Below are 27736 nucleotides of genomic sequence, written 5' to 3' on the forward strand. Positions count from 1 at the left end.
TAGTGTTTTGGGGTTAAGACGCTCAGATCCACTTCCTGGTATAAGATGCTCAGATCCACTTCCTGGTATAAGACGCTCAGATCCACTTCCTGGTATAAGACGCTCAGATCCACTTCCTGGTATAAGACGCTCAGATCCACTTCCTGGTATAAGACGCTCAGATCCACTTCCTGGTATAAGACGCTCAGATCCACTTCCTGGTATAAGACGCTCAGATCCACTTCCTGGTATAAGACGCTCAGATCCACTTCCTGGTATAAGACGCTCAGATCCACTTCCTGGTATAAGACGCTCAGATCCACTTCCTGGTATAAGATGCTCAGATCCACTTCCTGGTATAAGATGCTCAGATCCACTTCCTGGTATAAGATGCTCAGATCCACTTCCTGGTATAAGATGCTCAGATCCACTTCCTGGTATAAGATGATCAGATCCACTTCCTGGTATAAGATGCTCAGATCCACTTCCTGGTATAAGATGCTCAGATCCACTTCCTGGTATAAGATGCTCAGATCCACTTCCTGGTATAAGATGCTCAGATCCACTTCCTGGTATAACCAATTGAAGTCTCTTTGTATGCCCAAGTATGCATCCACCGTTGTTATTGTTATTATTATTGTTATTATTATTATTATTATTATTATTATTATTATTACACAACACATGATGACAACCTTTTAAACGTACTCAAACAAAACACAAAAGGAAACAAGAATCATCTTAAAACAATAATCTCACTACCAAACCATTTCTTTTGCTGGCTGCGTAACGACCTTTTCTTCCCCAAAACAATCCATTGTTGGGACACACATTACGTTCCTTTATTTTCTCATTTTGTATATTACAACCGGCTAAAACATGCACCCAACTGCCCTCTGGGAAACGCAGTTCATAAAATAGTCTCCAGCGCATCACGGTGTCCATTGTTCCAGTCAAAAAGGTCAGAGTTCAGTGACTATGATTCAAAAGTGCTTTATGTGGGACAGTAGGACTGTTAGAAAGTTAATTAGCATGTATCATCTGGGAAAGAAAAACACAAGCGCGTACGTGAGCGTATAGACACACACACACACACAATTTCACTATTAATACACTGACGTGATTATATGAATGTTAACGTCCATAAATACTGATTCTTCCTAATCTAACGTGTAGTCAAGTGTTGGATTTCTGTACATGTCCCATTAACTAGAGCGGATAACCATTCTAGTAGGTAAACATAAAATCTGTGTGAGGGTGGAATGGTTTAACCCTTGACGTATTAACATTGTTGTCATCTAATACCTGGCTACAGAGGACGTAACTACTCACCGTGATACCACCATTTTGTCTTCTTTGGGTTTTTGTTACACGTTTTCACGTAAAAGGAGTTGTCGGGGGGCCGTCTCTGCGGAGAGACACAAACGGCATCGTCAGAGAAGCGCTGGTATAAACATGGCGTGTAAAGGCAACATCATTCAGAGAGTAAGGTGAAGTCTAGACAGCCATTTAGGTCGAGGTTCAATAGTGCCGAGAGCTTTATTCTGATTCCCCCTCTACCTCACGTGTCAAACTCATCCCAGAGGGCTGTGTGTCTGCAGGTTTTTTTCCTCATCCCTTGTACATGATTGATGAACTAAAAGGTCATTGAGTAGTTAGGACCTCCCCTTCGCCTGGTTCTAAAGGTCATTGAGTAGTTAGGACCTCCCCTTCGCCTGGTTCTAAAGGTCATTGAGTAGTTAGGACCTCCCCTTCGCCTGGTTCTTAAGGTCTTAATAAACCACAGATTGAAAGGAGGAATCTAAAACCAGCAGACACTGGGTCCTCCATGGCGTGACAGCCCCTTCTGTATTAGAGTGTCAATGTTTAAAATGGTGTCTACTGAACAAAAATATATAAAACGCAACAATTACAAAGATTTGACTGAGTTACAGTTCACATAAGGAAATCAGTCAATTGAAATAAATTCATTAGGTCCTCATCTATGGATTTTCACATGACTGGGAATACAGATATACATCTGTTGGTCTGTCACAGACACCGTCAAAAAAGGAAAGTAGGGGCGTGGATCAGAAAACCAGTCAGTATCTGGGTGTGACCACCATTTGCCTCATGCAGCGCGACACATCTCCTTCACATAGAGCTGATCAGGCTGTTGATTGTGACCTGTGGAATGTTGTCCCACACCTCTTCAATGGCTGTGGGAAGTTTCTGGATATTGGCGGGGAACTGGAACACGCTGTCGTACACGACGATCCAGAGCATCCCAAACATGCTCAATGGGTGACTTGTCTGGTGAATAGGCAGGCCATGGAAGAATTGTGACATTTTCAGCTTCCAGGAATTGTGTACAGATCCTTGTTGACATGGGGCCGTGTATTATCATGCTGTAACATGAGGTGATGGCGGCGGGTGAATGACACGACAACGGGCCTCAGGATCTCATCACGGTATCTCTGTGCATTCAAATTTACATCGATAAAATGCAATTGTGTTTGTTGTCCATAGCTTATGCCTGCCCCATACCATAACCCCACCTCCACCATGGGGCCCTAGACCATAACCCCACCTCCACCATGGGGCCCATACCATAACCCCACCTCCACCATGGGGCCCATACCATAACCCCACCTCCACCATGGGGCCCATACCATAACCCCACCTCCACCATGGGGCCCATACCATAACCCCACCTCCACCATGGGGCCCAAACCATAACCCCACCTCACTGGGGCCCAAACCATAACCCCACCTCCACCATGGGGCCCATACCATAACCCCACCTCCACCATGGGGCCCATACCATAACCCCACCTCCACCATGGGGCCCATACCATAACCCCACCTCCACCATGGGGCCCATACCATAACCCCACCTCCACCATGGGGCCCAAACCATAACCCCACCTCCACCATGGGGCCCATACCATAACCCCACCTCCACCATGGGGCCCATACCATAACCCCACCTCCACCATGGGGCCCATACCATAACCCCAACGCCACCATGGGGCACTCTGTTAATATGTTTACGTCAGGTTTGCGGTTGTGAGGCCGTTTGGACGTACTGCCACAACCTCTAAAACGATGTTGGAGGCGGCTTATGGTAGAGAAATTAACATTCAATTCTCTGGCAACAGCTCTGGTGGACAGTCCTGCAGTAAGCATGCCAATTGCACACTCCCTGAAAACTTGAAGCATCTGTAGCATTGTGTTGTAACAAAATTGTACATTTTAGAGTGGCCTTTTATTGTCCACAAGGTGCACCTGTGTAACGATCATGCTCACTAACAGCGATGTAAACTAATTTGTGCAAGAACATTTGAAAGAAATAAGCTTTTTGTTCGTATGGAACATTTCTCAGTTCTTTTATTTCAGCTCATGAAACATGTGACCAACACTTTACATGTTGTGTTTATATTTTTGTTCAGTATATAATGAACCCTGTAAACAGTAACATTATGCCAGGCTTTTATCATTTTATATACACGATTCGGCGTTCCCCAAAGGGTCTGTCGTCGCCCCCTTACCTTTTCTTTGCAGCTGGACAGCATGCTGATAATGCTGAGACAGACTGACTGCACTGAGAGGGCTGGCGACCAGTCTTCTGTTAGTATGGACAGACAGATGTGACCGTTGCTATAAACGTGAGGGTGGACAGGTATATTCTCTCCCATGAACATTACCTGAAATGGAAAGCCAAACACGTGATCAGACACATTTCTCAATAATTACTTCCATCTAATCAATTTTCCTCGTTTGAGTTCCGTCTACTATATACAGGGCATTTGGGAAAGTATTCAGACCCCTTGACTTTTTCCACATTTTGTTACGTTAAAACCTTATTCTAAAATGGATTAAATAAATAAAAATCCTCATCAACCTACACACACACACACACAATACCCCATAATGCAAATCTTTTTCATTGAACAGAGAAAAGTACAGAGAGATCCTTGATGAAAACCTGCTCCAGAGCGCTCAGGACCTCAGACTGGGGCGAAGGTTCACCTTCCAACAGGACAACGACCCTAAGCACACAGCCAAGACAACCCAGGAGTGGCTTCGGGACAAGTCTCTGAATGTCCTTGAGTGGCCCAGCCAGACATGAACCCGATCTAACATCTCTGGAGAGACCTGAAAATATCTGTGCAGCGACGCTTCCCATCCAACCTGACAGAGCTTGAGAGGATCTGCAGAGAAGAATGGGAGAAACTCCCCAAATACTGGTGTTGCCAAGCTTGTAGCGTCATACCCAAGAAGACTCAAGGCTGTAATCACTGCCAAAGGTGCTACAACAAAGTACTGAGTAAAGGGTCTGAAAATTATGTAAATGTGATATTTTCGGGTTTTTTTTATATTTTAATACATTTGCAAAAATTTCTAAAAACCTGTTTTTGCTTTGTCATTATGGGGTATTGTATGTAGATCGATGAGGGGAAAATAACCATTTAATCCATTTTAGAATAAGGCTGTAACGTAACAAAATGTGTAAAAAGTCAAGGGGTCTAAATACTTTCTGAACGCTCTGTATCTGGCTTACGGTCTGTTAAAGGGGATCTCCGTCACTTTTCAACCTCATATTCATTATCTCCAGCCAACATGCCAGTGTCTAAAAATGTGAAAACAGTTTCTTCTTCTGTGGTTAAAAAGATTAGGTCATAAAAAAATGTTTCTCTGTTACAGAGTAGGATTAAAAGAAATTTAAAAAAATATAAATAAAAATAAAAACAGCAATTTTCCAAACCTTGAACGACTTTCTAGCCAGAGGGAGGGGATTTTCTTGTTCCCCACGTCACGTTTTTTCTTTTGATGATGTCATTGGGTAGAACTTTATATGAAATGTGCAACTGTCACATATGTAGACACTGGCATTGTTCTAGAGATAATGGAAAAATAGGTTGGAAAGTGGTGGAATTGCCCTTTAAAATTTGGACTCCGATTAGGTTAAAATACAATTTTCCTGCGTTTTACATGCGAGGTGGCAGATTAGGAGAGGGGTGCCAGGAAGGGGGGGAGAAAGGGGAGAGGAGGAGCAGGAGGAAGAGGGGAGAAAGGGAGCAGGAGGAAGAGGGGAGAAAGGGAGCAGGAGGAAGAGGGGAGAAAGGGAGCAGGAGGAAGAGGGGAGAAAGGGAGCAGAGGGGAAGAGCGGGGGCAGGAAGAAGAGAGGGGAAGAGGGGAAGGCATAATAGAGGGGAGGAGGAGGAGGAAGAGAGGGAGGGAGGGAGGAAGAAGAAGAGCGGGGAGGAGGAGGAAGAAGGGAGGAGGAGGAAGAAGGGAGGAGGAGGAAGAAGGGAGGAGGAGGAAGAAGAGAGTAGGCAGGTGATGGCTGTAGGGATGGGGAAAGGAAAGGGGAGGAGAGAGTGGAGAAGGGAGGGGGAAGAGAGAGGAGAGGGTAAAAGGTGAAAGGGGAGGAGAGAGTGGAGAAGAGGGAGGAGAGGAGAGAGAGAGCTGCACACTTAAACTCAGCAGCCACCAGAGAGAGAGGAGGCCTTTACAGCGATGCTGTATGTACATAGGGTGCATCAAGTACGGGATTTTTCTGACATTGAAATTGTTGGATTTTTTTTAAATTCATTTTTGAGATGGAAAAACGCTTTCAGTGTAAACCTAAACGATTAAAACCAGATAAAGTATGTAGAAAAGATAACGGACCTATATCATTTTTTATAATATAATCTTTGAGAACTAACAAATCATAAAAATAAAAAAGGTAGACAGTGAGAATTGAAAATTCCAAAAACGAGTCTGACGAGCCCGACGTGAAAGATATACTGCTTTCTCGGGAACAGAGCCCGACGTGAAAGATATACTGCTTTCTCGGGAACAGAGCCCGACGTGAAAGATATACTGCTTTCTCGGAAACAGAGCCCGACGTGAAAGATATACTGCTTTCTCGGGAACAGAGCCCGACGTGAAAGATATACTGCTTTCTCGGGAACAGAGCCCGACGTGAAAGATATACTGCTTTCTCGGGAACAGAGCCCGACGTGAAAGATATACTGCTTTCTCGGGAACAGAGCCCGGCGTGAAAGATATACTGCTTTCTCGGGAACAGAGCCCGACGTGAAAGATATACTGCTTTCTCGGGAACAGAGCCCGACGTGAAAGATATACTGCTTTCTCGGGAACAGAGCCCGACGTGAAAGATATACTGCTTTCTCGGGAACAGAGCCCGACGTGAAAGATATACTGCTTTCTCGGGAACAGAGCCCGACGTGAAAGATATACTGCTTTCTCGGGAACAGGCCCAGATCCCCGTGAAGAGGAGGCAGAGAAAAAGGGGCCAGAGGACGGGCTGCCTTCTGAGAATTCGTAGGCGATCGAAATAACCCCCCCACTTCCTTCCATTCTGCTAGCAAACGTGCAATCTTTGGAGAATAAAATCGATGACCTACGCGGAACATTATACTACCAACTGGACTATCAAAACTGTAATATCTCAAGCCACACACATACACACAGCCACACATTTAACCACACAGCCACACATTTAACCACCCCAGCCACGCATTTAACCACCCCAGCCACGCATTTAACCACCCCAGCCACACATTTAACCACCCCAGCCACACATTTAACCACCCCAGCCACACATTTAACCACCCCAGCCACACATTTAACCACCCAGTCAGCACCTAATATCTGTATTGACAATTCTTGAAAGGTTTTATAGCAACGCACATTCTCTGCCCCCCTGAGGGTATGTCTTTCTGTTTCCTGTGTTTGAGGGGAGCCAAATCCCACCCCCCTGAGGGTCTGTCTTTCTGTTTCCTGTGTTTGAGGGGAGCCAAATCCCACCCCCCTGAGGGTCTGTCTTTCTGTTTCCTGTGTTTGAGGGGAGCCAAATCCCACCCCCCTGAGGGTCTGTCTTTCTGTTTCCTGTGTTTGAGGGGTAACAAATTGCGTCACTTAAATCTCAATGGATTGATTGTTTGTATTTTACTCCTGCGTTTCTTTCACACTCTTGCTTGTGCCTGTCGATTTTTCCCCCATTAAAAGGTTACAACCAACGGAAATGTTTGTAATGACCCGTCAAACACACCCGGGTAATGTCTGAAATGGTCTCTATGGAATACGTTGTCTTTCCGTAGCATCGATAATGAACACTAAAGTTTTGTCGGGGATTTAAAACGCACCGCCTCGACACGTCACAAGAAAGATAACTATTTTGATGGGTGTTCATTTTATTGTGGAATTGAAAAAAAAAGTTCTAGTTGAAATGTTTACAAACGAAATGAAAGCAACTTCCGAAAATGAACGTGGATTATAGTGATATTATGTTTAATCTAAACAACGTAGAGTATGTGTAGAGAGGTGGAATCTACAGCCAAACTGTTGATTTATAATCTGAGTGTATCCGGCTATTGACACAGTTGTTGAATTATATGCAACAGAACGTGACAACAGCAGTAATTAATGAGGCTAGACCAGAGCCGGCGAGCGCAGGCGGTCTAGACCAGAGCCGGCGAGTGCAGGCGGTCCAGACTGAGCCGGCGAGTGCAGGCGGTCTAGACCAGAGCCGGCGAGTGCAGGCGGTCCAGACTGAGCCGGCGAGTGCAGGCGGTCTAGACCAGAGCCGGCGAGTGCAGGCGGTCCAGACTGAGCCGGCGAGTGCAGGCGGTCCAGACTGAGCCGGCGAGTGCAGGCGGTCCAGACTGAGCCGGCGAGTGCAGGCGGTCCAGACTGAGCCGGCGAGTGCAGGCGGTCCAGACTGAGCCGGCGAGTGCAGGCGGTCTAGACCAGAGCCTCGAGCTCAATAAAATGATAGAATGTTCATATTTGAAGATGGCAGAAAGGACAGTCTCTTTGCCAATGACAAGGAGAATGTTAGTTAAAAAGAGACAAGTTACTCAGACTAGAATACCTCTTGCTGTCACCATCAAGCTTGATCTTGACATCTAGCCACTTGGAGAGCAAGTTAGCCAACCAAACGCAAAGCTGGAGCTCTGAGCAGGACATCGTTTATTTGACACATCTTAAGAGTTATACTTAACTTCTAGTTAGAAGCAGTGGGGTAGCACGCATACACAAAGCCCACGGGAACCAGCAGGTTCCTGCCATTCCTGTAGGCCACAGACACCTATTATGACAAGCGTTCCTATCAGGTCTGTGTTGTGTTGCTGTGTTGTGTTACTGTGCTGGGAGTTATCTGTAGTGCTGGTAGGAGCAGCCTGACTGTTTCTAATATTCTCTCTGTACCACCAACCAACCACCTATTTATAGGCAGGGCTGCTGCTGACAAGATTGTCACCATAAACTAATCCCTTCAAACCTGGCCCATGGGCTTTAATATGCTAGCGTAAAGAGAGATAGAGACAGCTAGAGAGAGAGACAGGGAGAGAGAGACAGGGAGAGGGAGAGAGAGAGAGACAGCTAGAGAGAGATAGAGAGACAGCTAGAGAGAGAGACAGGGAGAGAGAGACAGGGAGAGAGAGAGAGACATAGATGGAGAGAGAGAGACAGCTAGAGAGAGATAGAGAGATAGAGAGAGACAGCTAGAGAGAGAGAGACAGCTAGAGAGAGAGACAGCTAGAGAGAGAGAGAGAGACAGAGATACACCCACAATAACATCAAAATTATTGTTCATCTTAACAGTTCGTCTCAAGTTACTTTGTATCAAAACCACAATTCAAGAATGAATTACTAACACGAGCCCTGCTCAATAGAGTTGGCTCTAACAGATACCTTCTCCAGCAGATACCACTACGCTACAAGCTAGCTATTGTTAGTCCTTCTAGCTAGCTAGCTAGAAGGACTAACGATAGCTAGCTAGCTAGAAGGACTAACGATAGCTAGCTAGCTAGCTAACGTTAGTCCTTCTAGCTAGCTAGCTAACGTTAGTCCTTCTAGCTAGCTTGCTAACGTTAGTCCTTCTAGCTAGCTAGCTAACGTTAGTCCTTCTAGCTAGCTAGCTAGCTAACGTTAGTCCTTCTAGCTAGCTAGCTAACGTTAGTCCTTCTAGCTAGCTAGCTAACGTTAGTCCTTCTAGCTAGCTAGCTAACGTTAGTCCTTCTAGCTAGCTAGCTAACGTTAGTCCTTCTAGCTAGCTAGCTAACGTTAGTCCTTCTAGCTAGCTAGCTAACGTTAGTCCTTCTAGCTAGCTAGCTAACGTTAGTCCTTCTAGCTAGCTAGCTAACGTTAGTCCTTCTAGCTAGCTAGCTAACGTTAGTCCTTCTAGCTAGCTAGCTAACGTTAGTCCTTCTAGCTAGCTAGCTAACGTTAGTCCTTCTAGCTAGCTAGCTAACGTTAGTCCTTCTAGCTAGCTAGCTAACGTTAGTCCTTCTAGCTAGCTAGCTAACGTTAGTACTTCTAGCTAGCTAGCTAACGCCTTGGACCCTCTCTACCTTACAGAATGATATCTACCCTCTTCATCAGACTGGAACCCTCTCTACCTTACAGAATGATATCCATCCTCTTCATCAGACCAGTAGACTGGAACCCTCTCTACCTTACAGAATGATATCTACCCTCTTCATCAGACTGGAACCCTCTCTACCTTACAGAATGATATCCATCCTCTTCATCAGACCAGTAGACTGGAACCCTCTCTACCTTACAGAATGATATCTACCCTCTTCATCAGACTGGAACCCTCTCTACCTTACAGAATGATATCTACCCTCTTCATCAGACCAGTAGACTGGAACCCTCTCTACCTTACAGAATGATATCTACCCTCTTCATTCAATCGATAAATGACCCGTTACTAAGCAACATGCCCACTCAGTGTAATCACAGAGCATGGACAGATCTTGACAGTGTCCTAGCTTGCTGATTCAATAGTTACTAAGCTATACGGTACTTTTCATCAATGAGGAGCCGCTAGGCTAGCTAGTAGCTATAGTACTCAATGAGGAGGCGCTAGGCTAGCTAGTAGCTATAGTACTCAATGAGGAGGCGCTAGGCTAGCTAGTAGCTATAGTACTCAATGAGGAGGCGCTAGACTAGCTCGTAGCATCAGTACTCAATGAGGAGGCGCTAGGCTAGCTCGTAGCACCAGTACTCAATGAGGAGGCGCTAAGCTAGCTCGTAGCACCAGTACTCATCAATGAGGAGGCGCTAAGCTAGCTCGTAGCACCAGGACTCATCAATGAGGCGCTAGGCTAGCTAGTAGCTATAGTACTCAATGAGGAGGCACTAGGCTAGCTAGTAGCTATAGTACTCAATGAGGCGGCGCTAGGCTAGCTAGTAGCTATAGTACTCAATGAGGAGGCGCTAGGCTAGCTAGTAGCTATAGTACTCAATGAGGCGGCGCTAGACTAGCTCGTAGCACCAGTACTCATCAACGAGGAGGCGCTAGGCTAGCTCGTAGCACCAGGACTCATCAATGAGGAGGCACTAGGCTAGCTCGTAGCACCAGTACTCATCAATGAGGAGGCGCTAAGCTAGCTCGTAGCACCAGTACTCATCAATGAGGAGGCACTAGGCTAGCTATCCAGCTACTAGCTACAGTACTCAATGAGGAGGCGCTAGACTAGCTCGTAGCACCAGTACTCATCAATGAGGAGGCGCTAGGCTAGCTCGTAGCACCAGGACTAATCAATGTGGAGGCGCTAAGCTAGCTCGTAGCACCAGTACTCATCAATGAGGAGGCGCTAAGCTAGCTCGTAGCACCAGGACTAATCAATGAGGAGGCGCTAGGCTAGCTATCCAGCTACTAGCTACAGTACTCAATGAAGAGGCGCTAGGCTAGCTACTTACCTGAGGTGAATCGAAAGGATACCGACCACTGAATTTGAAAAGCAACTGAAATTTCTCTCCTTCATAGAGCGTGCCCGTGGCTCCTTCCATATCTACAATCCATCTGGAAGACAAGACACAACAGATACCATATTAAATGATTATATATATTAATGTATATTTTATTCTCCAATATAAACAAACAAGTGTGTGTGTGTGTGTGTGTGTGTGTGTGTGTGTTTCATGTATGGTGTGGGTCGTAGGTCAATCAGAGATGGAGACGATGGGATTGGTCCGTGGCCTGGTCAACATGCCTGAGGATAATCCATTCACATCCAATGATAAAGGCCTTTCATGATGCGTCATTATAGAAGACCCAGTTAGACACCCGACCAGTCCAGTACAGCAGATCGTTCAGCTGACCTCTGAGGATCAGGTCATATCTGTCCCCTCCTCACCGTTTGTTGCCTCTCCCACAGGACAGAGAGAGAAGCACACACTCGGACAGAAACACGGGTTTTGAATTCCCCCAGTCCTTAGTGGTCCTCCCCAGTCAAACCAGATGATTTGTGGGACCAGGGCAGGGCACAACGCAGCAAACAGCTGCTTCCCCTCTCCCCAACTCCTGTGTGTATGTCAGTGTAAAGTCTGGATGAGTGTAAAAACACTATTTTCAGTGTGAACTCTGAATCAATACATTTTCACATTGGCATAACTTAAAAGACGACTTGGTTTCATCATAGAGCTGGGATGAAAAATTAGCCGAACATCCGTTTTTCAAAATTTGTAATAATGAATTAAGAATGAAAAGATGAAATGTCTTGAGTCAATAAGTATTCAACCCTCTTTGTTATGGCCTAAATAAAGTTCAGGAGTAAAAATGTGCTTAACAAGTCACATAATAAGTTGCATGGACTGTGGTGCAATAAGTGTTTAATAACATATTTTTTTAAGTGACTACCTCATTAGGGGAGGCAGATAGCCTAGTGGTTAGAGGGGGGAGGCAGGTAGCCTAGTGGTTAGAGGAGGAGGCAGGTAGCCTAGTGGTTAGAGGGGGGGCAGGTAGCCTAGTGGTTAGAGGGGGGAGGCAGGTAGCCTAGTGGTTAGAGGGGGGAGGCAGGTAGCCTAGTGGTTAGAGGGGGGAGGCAGGTAGCCTAGTGGTTAGAGCGTTGGGCCAGTAACCAAAAGGTTGTTAGATCGAATCCCCGAGCTGACAAGGTAAAAATCTGTCGTTCTGCCCCTGAACAAGGCTAGGCCGTCATTGTAAATACGATTTTTTTCTTAACTGACTTGCCTGGTTAAATAAAAAATAAAAATAAATCTCTTTAACCCACACATGCCAAATTATCTGTAAGGTCCCTCAGTCGAGTATTGAATTTCAAACACCGAATTAACCAAAAAGACCAGGGAGGTTTTTCGTAAAGAAGGGCACCAATTGGTAGATGGGGTAAAACTAAAATTAAAAAAAAGCGGACATTGAATATCCCTTTGAGCATGGTGAAGTTAGTCACTATAAAGATACAGGCGTCCTTCATAACTCCGTTCACAGGATGAGGAAGGAAACTGGCTCAGTGATTTCACCATGAGGCCAATGGTGACTTTTTAAAACAGTTTACAGAGTTTAATTAATGGCTGTGATAGGAGAAAACTGAGGACAGATCAACAACTTTGTAGTTACTCCACAATACTAACATAATTAACAGAGTGAAAAGTAATAAGCTTGCACAGAATGAAAATATTCCAAAACATGCATCCTGTTTCCAACAAGGCACTAAAGTAATACTGCAAAAAAATGTGGCAAAGCGATTAACTTTTTGCCCTGAATACAAAGTGCAAATCTAACACAACACATTACTGAGTACCACTTTACATATTTTCAAGCATAGTGGCGTCTGCATCATGTTATGGGTATGCTTGTAATCGCTAAGGACTGGGGAGTTTTTCAGGATAAAAAATAAATGGACCACAGGCAAAATCCTAGAGTAAACCCTGGTTGTCTGCTTTCCACCAGACACAGAGATTAATTCACCTTTCAGCAGGACAATAATCTAAAACGCGTTTCCAAGAGTCCAATGGCGGTGAGCTTTACACCACTCCAGCCGACGCTTGGCATTGCGCATGGTGATATTAGGCTTGTGTGCAGCTGCTCGGCCATGGAAACCCATTTCATGAAGCTCCCGACAAACAATTATTGTGCTGACGTTGCTTCCAGTGGCAGTTTGGAACTCGGTAGTGAGTGTTGCAACTGAGGACAGAGGATTTTTACACACAACATGCTGAAGGGGTGTCCACATACTTTTGTATATATAGTATACATTACTTAATCTGTTGTTAAATGTGTGAAATTAGTTTAGAAATAGTTTAAGTTCAGTTTTGAGGCAATTATCGAGGGGCGATTATCAACTGGGCACCGCATATTCCACTGTCGGGAGACAGACCAGAGCGGGCCCTGCTGTCGGGAGACAGACCAGAGCGGGCCCTGCTGTCGGGAGACTGACCAGAGCGGGCCCTGCTGTCGGGAGACTGACCAGAGCGGGCCCTGCTGTCGGGAGACTGACCAGAGCGGGCCCTGCTGTCGGGAGACTGACCAGAGCGGGCCCTGCTGTCGGGAGACAGATCAGAGCGGGCCCTGCTGTCGGGAGACAGATCAGAGCGGGCCCTGCTGTCGGGAGACAGATCAGAGCAGGCCCTGCACTTAGGAGTAGGGAAAATCATAAATCAATGACATGCCCTTATAAAACTGGTTATAACTCCAGTTCTCTTTGTGATATTAAGGTTTCTAACAATGCGTTATAGATTTATTTAGAAAAAGTCAAGAACGGAGGGGGGGGCTTGACAACAAAACAAAATGGCAGAGTAATAAAGAAAACAAAAATGAATGAGCAGAAAATGACTACTTAAGCATTTTCTTGTGTTAACAATATTTGATCGTTTGTATTAGTTGTTACGATATGACTGCTCTTCCATCAACAACAGATACTAAACACACACACACACACACACACACACACACGCACACGCGCTGAGACACCGAGTATGACTGGACATGGGCCTGATATATTTCACTCTCTCACATGGAATGCATTGATTTGTTTTGTTCATTGAGAAAAACACTCAAAATGTTATAATCTACGTATATCAGACAAGAATGGCTGTGGCTGTTACTACACAATCCTAAAAAGAAGGACGTCATACGGAAAACAAAACAAAAGTATGCTGCTAGCGTCTTTCAGTCAAGTCTGGGAATAAATCTAAATCTAAATCGTCATAGTAAAACATTACAACAGCCTTCCCTGTAGCTCAGTTGGTAGAGCATGGTGTTTGCAACGCCAGGGTTGTGGGTTCGATTCCCACGGGGGGCCAGCACAGAAAAAAAAAAATGTATGAAATGAAATGTATACATTCACTACTGTAAGTCGCTCTGGATAAGAGCGTCTGCTAAAATTACTAAAATGTAAAATGTAAATGTAAAAACAGAGACAGACGGACACGCGGAGTATTGCCAAGCTGAAGCTCTAATAGCAAAGCCACACCCCGGGCCGTACCGCCCTAAAACAAGGATAAGATCCAGCTCAACAGGTTCTGGCAGGTTCTCCATCCAGTGACTCATGCCATTCTTGACAGACAGAGACCTGGGGGTGTATATTCATTGTTGCAATACACATCGTAGCAAACAGTTGCAAAACTGGGGGGTTTTTTGCAATAAAAATAAGAGTTTCTATCGGACAAATTCAGGTAGGTAGGAGAGGAGAGAGAAGAGCGTGTTTCCTTATGCAAGCTGAAACTACTACTGAGCTCATTCTGCTCAGCAGCATTCAGTCTATCCACGTCTGCCATTTAACAGACTCTCTTATACAGAGATACTACAGTTAGTGAGTCATTTAGCAGACTCTGATCCAGAGATACTACAGTAGTGAGTCATTTAGCAGACTCTCTGATCCAGAGACACTACAGTAGTGAGTCATTTAGCAGACTCTCTGATCCAGAGACACTACAGTAGTGAGTCATTTAGCAGACTCTCTGATCCAGAGCCACTACAGTAGTGAGTCATTTAGCAGACTCTCTTATCCAGAGCCACTATAGTAGTGAGTCATTTAGCAGACTCTCTTATCCAGAGATACTACAGTAGTGAGTCATTTAACAGACTCTCTTATCCAGAACCACTACAGTAGTGAGTCATTTAGCAGACTCTCTGATCCAGAGACACTACAGTAGTGAGTCATTTAGCAGACTCTCTGATCCAGAGATACTACAGTAGTGAGTCATTTAGCAGACTCTCTGATCCAGAGACACTACAGTAGTGAGTCATTTAGCAGACTCTCTGATCCAGAACCACTACAGTAGTGAGTCATTTAGCAGACTCTCTGATCCAGAACCACTACAGTAATGAGTCATTTAGCAGACTCTCTGATCCAGAGATACTACAGTAGTGAGTCATTTAGCAGACTCTCTGATCCAGAGATACTACAGTAGTGAGTCATTTAGCAGACTCTCTGATCCAGAGCCACTACAGTAGTGAGTCATTTAACAGACTCTCTTATCCAGAGATACTACAGTAGTGAGTCATTTAACAGACTCTCTGATCCAGAGATACTACAGTTAGTGAGTCATTTAGCAGACTCTCTGATTCAGAGCCACTACAGTAGTGAGTCATTTAGCAGACTCTCTGATCCAGAACCACTACAGTAGTGAGTCATTTAGCAGACTCTCTTATCCAGAGATACTACAGTAGTGAGTCATTTAGCAGACTCTCTGATCCAGAGCTACTACAGTAGTGAGTCATTTAGCAGACTCTCTGATCCAGAAATACTACAGTAGTGAGTCATTTAGCAGACTCTCTGATCCAGAGCTACTACAGTAGTGAGTCATTTAACAGACTCTCTTATCCAGAGATACTACAGTAGTGAGTCATTTAACAGACTCTCTGATCCAGAACCACCACAGTATTTTCTTACAAGTCCCCCATGGCAATCGAACCCACAACTGTTCAGTTCACATCCTCATTCCTCGCTAGTTTCAGAAAAGAGGCAATTCTAACATCCCAAAACTCTGCTAGAAAATAAGTCTAAACTACATGACGAGTGATGCTAGTTAGCAACGGCGCTAATCCAATGAATCTGAGAATATTTTCCTAAACCTTCCCCGTGGAATTGTTTCTAAAACACAATAACATAACACGATAGCCACATTGGTTAGGCTACAATATTTCTCACGCTTGAATGAAATCGGGACGACTGCTATAGCCAACAGCCACAATCAAGAGTAGAGGGATGTGCCTATTCAAGCCCTTTGTGTGGCTAAAATCACTAGACCGCACGAGAAAACACTGTCACCACATGCCTGCATTACAGCGTCAAAACAATTATGCCTACCACCACTAAACTGACCACGACTAGTCACTACACCGTTACACTACCCTGTTACACTACCCTCACCACACCGTTACACCACACCGTTACACTACCCTCACCACACCGTTACACTACCCTCACCACACCGTTACACTACCCTCACTACACCGTTACACTACACTGTTACACTACCCTCACTACACTGTTACACTACCCTCACTACACCGTTACACTACCCTCACTACACCGTTACACTACACCGTTACACTACCCTCACTACACCGTTACACTACCCTCACTACACCGTTACACTACCCTCACTACACCGTTACACTACCCTCACTACACCGTTACACTACACCGTTACACTACCCTCACCACACCGTTACACTACCCTCACTACACCGTTACACTACACCGTTACACTACCCTCACTACACCGTTACACTACCCTCACCACACCGTTACACTACCCTCACCACACCGTTACACTACCCTCACCACACCGTTACACTACCCTCACTACACCGTTACACTACACTGTTACACTACCCTCACTACACTGTTACACTACCCTCACTACACCGTTACACCACACCGTTACACTACCCTCACTACACGGTTACACTACACTAATACACTACCCTCACTACACTACTCCGTTACACTACTCCGTTACACTACACCGTTACACTACACTGTTACACTACCCACACTACTCCGTCACACTACACTGTTACACTACACTGTTACACTACCCTGCCCTGACACACTACACTGTTACACTACACTGTTAATCTACTCCATCACACTACACTGTCACACTACCCTCACTACTCCGTCACACTACACTGTTACACTACCCTGACACACTACCCTGACACACTACCCTGACACACTACACTGTTACACTGTTACACTACCCACACACCACACTGTTAATCTACTCTGTCACACTACACTGTCACACACTACACTGTCACACTACACTGTTACACTACACTGTTACACTACCCCGCTATGTTGTTGTCTTAGGTCTCTCTATGTAGTGATGTGTTGTCTCTCTCGTCGTTATTGTCTGTTTTGACCTATATTGTATTTTATTTTTAATCCCAGGCCCCCCGTCCCCGCAGGAGGCCTTTTGCTTTTTAGTAGGCCGTCATTGTAAATAAGAATTTGTGCTTAACTGTCTTACCTTGTTAAATACATTTTAAAAAGCCATCTACCCACCTGTACCTGGGATTTGTGTACTGTGTAGTTTATCTTCTATACATGATGGATGGATCCATACTGACGCCCCTGAGTACTGAGCAGGTGTGTGTGTGTGTTTATCTTCTTCACAATGAAATGAGCCAGTGGGAAATGTTATAGATCTGTGCAACAAAGCATATCCACACTAGGATATAGGAGTCAGCAAGCTGATGTACAACTCACTGTGTGATGGTGTTCTGTACGCTTTTCTCATTGAGCGTCATTCCAGGGGGCGGATCATTTTGCAAAGCCATTAGTTCCTTTTGTAGCCTTTTCTGTAAGAGAAGAAGAAAAAAAACATGTTGAAGCTGTAGCTAGATTATAATATTGGGAGGTCCAATTTCAGATTTTCATGAAGAAAAAAAAAAAGACCAAAAAAAAAGAAAAAAGTTAACATGAAATGTGTAGTTAAACTGATGTAAAAAAAAACTGAAACGTGTCGTTAAACTGATGTAACCCAGACGAGATGTAACAAATCTGTAAAGAATGTCGGTGTTCATAGACAAGATACAAATCAAACCAGCTGGATGTGTCGTAATATCCTCTAGCTTGCAGAGTACTGCTTAATAAAAACCTGTCGCATGCTTCCCAGTTCATGCATATGACGATATTTTGTGGTGTTCCTGTTTTTTTTCTGTTGTGGTGTTTGTTTTTTCTTCGTTTTTTTGAAAAGGGGCATGCTTTTTTAAGATGTGAGGAACGCACTTTTAAAAGAATAACCAGGCATCCTCTACTGACGGAATGAGGTAAATATCCTTCCAGGATACCCGGGCCAGGTCGATTAGAAAAGGCCTGCTCGCTGAAGTGTTTTAGGGAGCGTTTGACAGTGATGAGGGGTGGTCGTTTGACCGCGGACCCATTACGGACGCAGGCAATGAGGCAGTGATCGCTGAGATCCGGGTTGAAGACAGCAGAGGTGTATTTAGAGGGCAGGATGATATGAGGGTGCCCATGTTTAAGGATTTAGGGTTGTACCTGGTAGGTTCCTTGATAATTTGTGTGAGATTGATGGCATCTAGCTTAGATTGTAGGATGGCCGGGATGTTAAGCATATCCCAGTTTAGGTCACCTAACAGTACAAACTCTGAAGATAAATGGGGGCAATTAATTCACATATGGTGTCCAGGGCACAGCTGGGGGCTGAGGGTGGTCTATAACAAGCGGCAACAGTGAGAGACTTATGTCTGGGAAGGTGGATTTAAAAAAATATAAGCTCAAAAACTGTTTGGACACAGACCTGGATAGTATGACAGAACTCTGCTGGCTAACTCTAGCCCCTTTGGCAGTTCTATCTTGGTGGACAATGTTGTAGTTGGTGATAGAAATTACAGAATTGTTGGTGGCCTTCCGAAGCCAGGATTCAGACACGGCTAGGATATCAGGGTTTGCGGAGTGTACTAAAGCAGTGAATAAAACAAACTTAGGGAGGAGGCTTCTGATGTTAACATGCATGAAACCAAGGCTTTTACGGTTACAGAAGTCAACAAAACGATAGCACCTGGGGAATAGGATTGGATCTGGGGGCTACAGGGCCTGGGTTAACCTCTACATCACCAGAGGAACAGAGGAGGAGTAGGATAAGGGTAAGGCTATAAGAACTGGTCGTCTAGCGCGTTGGGGACAGGGAATAAAAGGAGCAGATGTGCTGTTATAATCTCCACCCGGCACAGCCAGAAGAGGACTGGCCACCCCTCATAGCCTGGTTCCTCTCTACGTTTCTTCCTAGGTTTTTGGCCTTTCTAGGGAGTTTTTCCTAGGGAGTTTTTCCTAGCCACCGTGCTTCTTTCACATGCTTTGCTTGTTGTTTGGGGTTTTAGGCTGGGTTTCTGTACAGCACTTTGAGATATCAGCTGATGTACGAAGGGCTATATAAATAAATTTGATTTGATATTTCTGGCCGTGGTAGAATAGATTCATAATGTACAGACAAGGGTATGGTAGGATGTGAGTACAGTGGAGGTAAACCTAGGCGTTGAGTGATGAGATGTTTTGTCTCTGGAGGCCCCAGTAAAGCCAGGTGAGGTCTCCGCATGTGCGTGGGGTGGGACGAAAGAGCTATCTATCTATCTAAGGCATGTTGAGCAGGACTGAGGGCTCTACAGTGAAATAAAACATTAAGAACTAGCCAAGACATGCAGTAGACAAGGCATATTGACATTAGAGAGACAGGCATAATGCAATCACAGGTGTTGATCAGGAGAGCTAAGACAACAACGGGTAAATGACAGGACCTGAGTTCGAGGCTGGGGGCCGAGAAGTAAACAAAATGAGGTACCGTGTTATTGAAACAGTCCGGGGGGGGGGGGGACATCAGCTGTGTAGCCGAGTGATCATCGGGTTAAAAGAGCAGCAATAGGTGAGTCAGGGTGCCGTTCGTTAGTCACTGCTACGCTGGGCGAGCAGGGGACACGGCGTTCAGAAAAGCTAGCGGGCCCGGGGCTAGTGGATGGTTCTTCGGCGACATCGTAACCATAGCCTGTTGAGACCACAATCGGGCGATCACGTTGGCGGCGGGGCTCCGTGTCGGACAATAAAGGATCCAGGCCAATTGGCAAAGGAGTTGTAACCCTAGAATTAGCTGGTATATGGACCTAGCTCAAGGCTAGCTGGTGCTTGCTTCGGGACAGAGGCGTTAGCTAACAGTAGCCACTCGTTTGCAGCTAGCTAGCTGCGATAAGCTAAGGCTTCCTGGTGACCGAGAAAAAGGTGAAGACTGCTAGCCGTGGCATGGCCGATTAATTAGGGCCGATTTCAAGTTTTCATAACAATCGGTAATCCGCATTTTTGGACGCCGATTACATTGCACTCCACAAGGAGACTGCATGGCAGGCTGACCACCTGTTACGGGAGTACAGCAAGGAGCCAAGGTAAGTTGCTAGCTAGCATTAAACTTGTCTTGTAAAAAAAAAAACTATCAATCTTAACATAATCACTAATTAACTACACATGGTAGATGATATTACTAATTTAACTAGCTTGTCCTGCGTTGCAAATAATCAATGCGGTGCCTGTTAATTTATCATCGAATCACAGCCTACGTCGCCAAACGGGTGATGATTTAACAAGTGCATTTGCAAAAAGAAAAGCACTGTCGTTGCGCCAATGTACCTAACCATAAACATCAATGCCTTTCTTTAAAATCAATACGAAGTATATATTTTTAAACCTGCATATTTAGTTAAAAGAAATTAATGTTAGCAGGCAATATTAACTAGGGAAATTGTGTCACTTCTCTTGCGTTCTGTGCAAGCAGAGTCAGGGTATATGCAGCTGTTTGGGCCGCCTGGCTCGTTGCTTACTGTGTGAAGACTATTTCTTCCTAACAAAGACCGTAATTAATTTGCCAGAATTATGACATAACATTGAAGGTTGTGCAATGTAACAGTAATATTTAGACTTAGGGTTCCGTATTTCACTGAAAGATTAAACGTTTGGTTTTCGAAAATATAGTTTCCGGATTTGACCATATTAATGACCTAAGGCTCGTATTTCTGTGTGTTTATTATATTATAATGAAGTCTATGATTTGATATTTGATAGAGCAGTCTGACTGAGCGGTGGTAGGCAGCAGCAGGCTCGTAAGCATTCATTCAAACAGCACTTTGCTGCGTTTGCCAGCAGCTCTTCGCTGTGCTTGAAGCACCGCGCTGTTTATGACTTCAAGCCTATCAACTCCCGAGATTAAGCTGGCAATACTATAGTGCCTATAAGAACATCCAATAGTCAAAGGTATATGAAATACAAATGGTATAGAGAGAAATAGTCCTATAATATCTACAACCTAAAACTTCTTACCTGGGAATATTGAAGACTCATGTTAAAAGGAACCACCAGCTTTCATATGTTCTCATGTTCTGAGCAAGGAACTGAAACGTTAGCTTTTTTACGTGGCACATATTGCACTTTTACTTTCTTCTCCAACACTGTGTTTTTGCAATATTTAAACCAAATTGAACATGTTTCATTATTTATTTGAGGCTAAATTGATTTTTAAAAGACAAGACTCTCGTTAATCTAACCACACTGTCCGATTTCAAAAAGGCTTTACAACGATAGCAAAACATTAGATTATGTCAGCAGAGTACCAAGCCAGAAATAATCAGACACCCATTTTTCAAGCTAGCATATAATGTCACAAAAACCCAGAAAACAGCTAAATGCAGCACTAACCTTTGATAATCTTCATCAGATGACAACCCTAGGACATTATGTTATACAATACATGCATGTTTTGTTTAATCAAGTTCATATTTATATCAAAAACCAGCTTTTTACATTAGCATGTGACGTTCAGAACTAGCATACCCCCCGCAAACTTCCGGTGAATTTACTAAATTACTCACGATAAACGTTCACAAAAAGCATAACAATTATTTTAAGAATTATAGATACAGACCTCCTCTATGCACTCGATATGTCCGATTTTAAAATAGCTTTTTGGTGAAAGCACATTTTGCAATATTCTAAGTACATAGCCCAGGCATCACGGGCTAGCTATTTAGACACCCGGCAAGTTTAGCACTCACCAATATCAGGTTTACTATTATAAAAGTTTGATTACCTTTTGTTGTCTTCGTCAGAATGCACTCCCAGGACTGCTACTTCAATAACAAATGTTGGTTTGGTCCAAAATAATCCATCGTTATATCCGAATAGCGGCGTTTTGTTCGTGCGTCCCAGACACTATCTGAAATGGTAAATCAGGGTCGCGCCCATGGCGCAATTCGTGACAAAAGAAATCTAAATATTCCATTACCGTACTTCGAAGCATGTCAACCGCTGTTTAAAATCAATTTTTATGCCTTTTTTCTCATAAAAAAGCGATAATATTCCGACCGGGAATGTCCATTTAGTTAAACAGAGGAAAGTAAACAAAGCTTTCGGTCGACGCGGGCACGAGCCTGAGTCTCACAGTACTGTAACCAGCCACTACCCAAACGCGCTACTTTTTTTCAGCCAGAGCCTGCAAAGCCACGATTCAGCTTTTTACCGCCTTCTGAGACCCTATGGCAGCCGTAGGAAGTGTCACGGGACAGCTAAGATCCTCACTCTTCAATAAACAGAGACAAGAAGAACGACACCTTGTCAGACAGGCCACTTCTCAAATTTTTGCCTGCCAAATGAGTTCTGTTATACTCACAGACACCATTCAAACAGTTTTAGAAACTTTAAGGTGTTTTCTATCCATATGTAATAAGTATATGCATATTCTAGTTACTGGGTAGGAGTGGTAACCAGATTAAATCGGGTACGTTTTTTATCCGGCGGTGTAAATACTGCCCCCTAGCCCTAACAGGTTAAATAGCTGTAAAATAGTCATATGTTTGAGAAATTGATGTAATAGGATTTTTAAGGTATTTGAAAATCGCGCCACAGGCTTCAACTGGCTGTTACGTAGGTGGGACGAATTCGTCCCGCCTAGCCCATAGAGGTTAATTACATATTTTATTAAATTAAAATAAAAGTGTTAAATCAGTATTGTTGTAATTGTCATTATTACAAATGCATACAAAAAAGTGATATTTATTTTACTTAAAAAATAAATAAAAAATACATTTAATCGGCCGATTAATCGGTATCGGCTTTTTTTGGGTCCTTCAATAATCGGTATTGGCGTTGAAAAATCATAAATCGGGCGACCTCTAATCCATACACCAATTGGCTTAATCATTTATTTCCTAACTAACTAAATAATCACAGAAATGCATAACAAACAAACAGTAGATATTGGTTACTAACAATGATAGGGAAGATCCCCTAGTGGGCTAAACCGATATGGCGGCTTGGTATACAAAGAAAGGGGGGTTTGGACCGATAAATGAGCGGGAAAGACAAAATGGATCAGTACACACAGTGGATAATTATATTCATTGAAATGCTAATCCTTTGCACATAAACGCTCGCTCATGTGGGAATAATTGCAATCAATATAATGGATACGTCTGGTGTCCATTGTTCTTAGAGTAGATGTTTCTGCGGTTGTCGGGATTCGCATCCCAGGTTTACATAATTTCTAGCTGCAGACTAGTAATTAGTATCTAAGATTTGCTCTTATTCTGTAAGGATCTATAGTCTCAGAGTTGAACCATTTCCAGCCATGTAGCCAATGTGCCACGTAGTATGTTTTTCTAGTCTTGGTACCCCCCCACTGGGGGTTTGCTTACTCAGAAGAGGATTTCATCGGGAGGGGATTTTATTGGTAACAATAGAAAAGGGCAGTTCCATGATCATTTCTGTGCTCACAGGGGTGTGTGGCCGCTGACTAGTTAAACTTTACAGGGAATACAATTCTCTCATTCTTAAAGATTAAAATCACATTACATCATTTCAAATATATACTTTCATCTTTACTCATTCATTTATACAAAAATTAGATGCAAACCCCATAATTGAGAAATGTACACATTCAGAGATAGTTATGTGTGTTTCCTGTCCTCCATGAGGTCACCAAATGAAACACAGTCATCATACCCGTCCCCTTAAGTGTCCACGGACCCTTCCCACAAGTGGACATACAGTTTAATTCTCCCATTTTGGGGATTTAGGAGTTCAGCCAAGTGAAATCCCTTGTTCTCTCTCTGTATTCTCTCTTTCTGCATGGCCAGGGGGAGAGAGTCTCTGCCAGGAATTTACGACCTGAGATAACAGAACCTGGGTGTAGGCGAGAATGATCTACACCCAGAAAGGGCCACGTCAACACACTAGGTTCCTGCCTTTCTAGGGAGTTTTTCCTAGCCACTGTGATTCGACATCTGCATTGCTTGCTGTTTGGGGGGTTTTAGGCTGGGTTTCTGTACAGCACTTTGTGACATCGGCTGATGTAAAAAGGACTTTATAAATACATTTGATTGAAAATTGGAAGCACAGAATCGTCTAGAATGTCATTGTATGCTGTAGCGATAAGATTTCACTTCACTGGAACTAAGGGGCCCATACCATGAAAAAAAGCCCCAGACCATTATTCCTCCTCCTCCAAACTTTACAGTTGGCACTATGTAGTCGGGCAGTTGCGTTCTCCTGGCGTCCGCCAAACCCAGATTTGTCCATCGGACTGCCAGATGGTGAAGCGTGATTCAGAGAATGTGTTTCCACTGCTCCAATAGTGGTGAGCTTTACACCACTCCAGCCAAGGCTTGGCATTGCGCATGTGTGCGGCTTGTGTGCGGCTGCTCGGGCCACGGAAACCCATATCCCGAAGCTCTCAACGAACAGTTATTGTGCCGACGTTGCTTCCAGAGGCAGTTTGGAACTCGGTAGTGAGTGTTGCAACCGAGGGCAGACAATTTTTACGCGCTACGGGCTTCAGCACTCGGCGGTTCCGTTCTGTGAGCTTGTGTGGCCTACCATTTCGTGGCTGCGCCGTTGTTGCTCCTTAATGTTTCCACTTCATCAATAATAACAACACTGGGGGCAGCTCTAGCAGGACAGAAATTTGATTTACTGACTTGTTGGAAAGGTGGCATCCTATGACGGTGCCAAGTTGAAAGTCACTGAGTGCTTCAGTAAGGCCGTTCTACTGTCAATGTTTGTCTATGGAGATTGCATGGCGGTGTGCTCGATTTCATACCTGTCGGCAACGTTTGTGGCTGAAACAGCCGAATCCACTCATTTGAAAGCGTGTCCATATACTTTTGAATATAGTGTGTATGTATACGGACTTAACCTTGCGTCTGCTACTCGCATTAACTCTGTGTCTACACTAGCAGTAATATAACTAACGTTGCACAGCTATTAGCTTAGAAGTGTTACCTATCATAACAGCTAGCTAAAATTTGGACAACCAGTTGCCTGGATAAGGTTTCAAGTAGATAGGGTTTCAGAACACAGAGCTTGCTAATCCACTTCATGAATTCAGACAAGCTGACCCAGTCAGCCACCTGACATAGCGAACAACTTTAGCTAGCTAACGTTAGTATGCTAGCTAGCTGCTTATGTTACTCGCCGCCATGTCACTACACTCATAACTACCGGTAACTATGTTTGTTAGTTAAGTTTGCTAGCTAACGATTTAAAACGTGAAACTGAGAAGTCCAACGAGGAGTATCTAACTAACTACCGTTAGCTTGCTAACGTCGTTAGCAACTCTGTTCTTCCTAGCTGTTGATGATTAACTAGATGCAGGCGTTGAAACCCGAGGTTTCACGGTTAATAAAACGACAACTCGCATCTTAAAACAGACCTAATGTGAGTTATATACACATACTGATTTAAAAAAAAAAAATTTAAAAAGTGTTGAAATAACAGAGGAAAAGAGATAAACCCAATAGAAGAAGTGTTCACTGTCTGTTGAATTCCTACCTGCATCGACGCCATGATGGAAACCCCCTGCACCAGGGCAACGCGCAATGACGTCAGGATGCGTCGTGTTGACGGAAACAAAAACAAAAGTGCGCTGATTGCGGGAAGCGTTGTGAAAATGTAGTGAGACAAATTATTTTCCTCTTCCCAGTGTGTACTGTGCGCAGGGCAACAGAAAAGCGAACCAAATACTTTTTTTTGTATTGAATTCATGAGCAGCGCATTTAATCGGAAAACGTGAATTCAATTGAGATGTTACTTGTTGGACTAGAAACTGTAGTGACAAAAATAAAAGGTCAATGACCTCTAGTAGTTGCATCAAGATAAAGGGTCCTTTCAAACTGTTTCTCATATTCCACAGATTTTCCTGTAGATAATCATAACCACTTTTAGGTGTGTAAAAGTGAATAACATTGATGCTTGTATTACAGGCTGTTGAATACCAGCCCAACAACACACTCATTATCACACTGTACCTCAGTAAGCACACACTGAGATTTTTTTTTTAATTATTACAATTTCCACAACAAAAATCCGTTTTCTGGTTACATTCACACATACCAGGTATTATATTGTTTCATTCTGAACAGAATGATTTTCTGGATGAACCAGTGTGTTTAAATATTATTCCTCCTATTCATGTCCCCCGTGAGCAAAATGGATCCATGTCAGCAGTGTTATTGCAGAGCGCCTGGTAATCTGACTACCAAATGACCTTTTTAGGTCATAGACACAGCCTCTCCGCCGCTGGGAGGGAGCCAGGAGAGCTGGCCAGATGCCTGAGAGGCTTGAGTGAAATTGGTGCAGGGATAAAACACTCCCCGATCACTACAACGCCGAATAGCATATTCTTCCTCTCACATAAAAGGAATTATCATAATCCATTTGACATTTTCATTGTCATCATGATATTATTTTGGCCATTGCCTCATAAATTCAAAAAGGCACCTGGAAATGTGAGCTATCTTATTGCAGGTGCATGGTAACAATGATATAATTCACACACTGCTTCTGCTATCACTTCATTTTTTAAATGAAAACTTTAAAGGAAAATCATGTATATATATATATTTTTTTTTTTTTTGGCATTATAATGTCATAAAATGGGCCCTTACAAAATTGTGTTGAGATTTGCAGTTTTCCTATTGGTCAACAAAAAGCAGGTACTACTCTTGTTTTTGAATTGGAGGGCTGCACCCTCCCTGTTTGAGCAGCGTCCCTCAGAGGCGCAGGTCATCTTCTTCCCGAGCCTAATCAACAACAGCGGATTTCTTAGACAAGCAAAGCCTCGTGTTGGTCAGCTGTTTGTTCACCAGCAATACCAAACTGCCAGACTGCGATAAAGTGCAAATCTGAGGCCCACACCAAACCCTAACCCGCAAATATAGACAATGTTCTATAGGCTACAGGCCTATGCCTTCTTTGAGTAACCTATGTGGAGGTGTATGTCTCTGGTACTGTAATGTCTCCCTCTCCATTTGTCAAAATGTTTGCCAGTAATGAAGATACGATATGCTTGGAGTATAACTGACTCTCTTTTTCTAAAGGGGGGGGGGGGATGAGTTTCTGGAGGAGCCTGGAGGAGTCTGAGCTAGATGGGTGCACCATGGAGGATCCTGGAGGGGTTGAGCTAGATGGGTGCACCATGGAGGATCCTGGAGGGGTTGAGCTACATGGGAGCATCATGGAGGATCCTGGAGGGGTTGAGCTACATGGGAGCATCATGGAGGATCCTGGAGGGGTTGAGCTAGATGGGTGCACCATGGAGGATCCTGGAGGGGTTGAGCTACATGGGAGCATCATGGAGGATCCTGGAGGGGTTGAGCTACATGGGAGCATCATGGAGGATCCTGGAGGGGTTGAGCTAGATGGGGGTATCATGGAGGATCCTGGAGGGGTTGAGCTACATGGGAGCATCATGGAGGATCCTGGAGGGGTTGAGCTAGATGGGGGTATCATGGAGGATCCTGGAGGGGTTGAGCTAGATGGGGGTATCATGGAGGAGCCTGGGGGGGTTGAGTTAGATGGGAGTATCATGGAGGGGTTGAGCTAGATGGGGGTATCATGGAGGATCCTGGAGGGGTTGAGCTAGATGGGGGTATCATGGAGGAGCCTGGAGGGGTTGAGTTAGATGGGAGTATCATGGAGGGGTTGAGTTAGATGGGAGTATCATG

At 44.2% G+C, this 27736-nt stretch overlaps 1 protein-coding gene across 2 annotated transcripts; it reads right to left on the bottom strand.

The window, feature by feature from the left end:
- Nucleotides 1–230: 230 nt before the first annotated feature.
- LOC106579737 (ubiquitin conjugating enzyme E2 W) lies at nt 231–25790 on the bottom strand. 2 transcript variants are annotated; one of them, XM_045702848.1, is made up of 6 exons: nt 25563–25790; nt 17448–17539; nt 10684–10786; nt 3510–3665; nt 1312–1387; nt 231–1020 (listed from the first exon to the last, which is right to left on the bottom strand). In XM_045702848.1, exons 1-6 carry the CDS (start codon nt 25773–25775, stop codon nt 1007–1009), a joined length of 654 nt encoding a protein of 217 aa, XP_045558804.1. In that variant the 5' UTR covers nt 25776–25790; the 3' UTR covers nt 231–1006. The 2 variants fall into 2 exon arrangements, with proteins under 2 accessions (XP_045558804.1, XP_014015377.2); XM_014159902.2 differs by lacking the exon at nt 25563–25790 and adding an exon at nt 21826–21886.
- Nucleotides 25791–27736: the final 1946 nt, after the last annotated feature.

Source organism: Salmo salar, chromosome ssa19, assembly GCF_905237065.1.
Source record: "Salmo salar chromosome ssa19, Ssal_v3.1, whole genome shotgun sequence".
Lineage (NCBI taxonomy): Eukaryota > Metazoa > Chordata > Actinopteri > Salmoniformes > Salmonidae > Salmo > Salmo salar.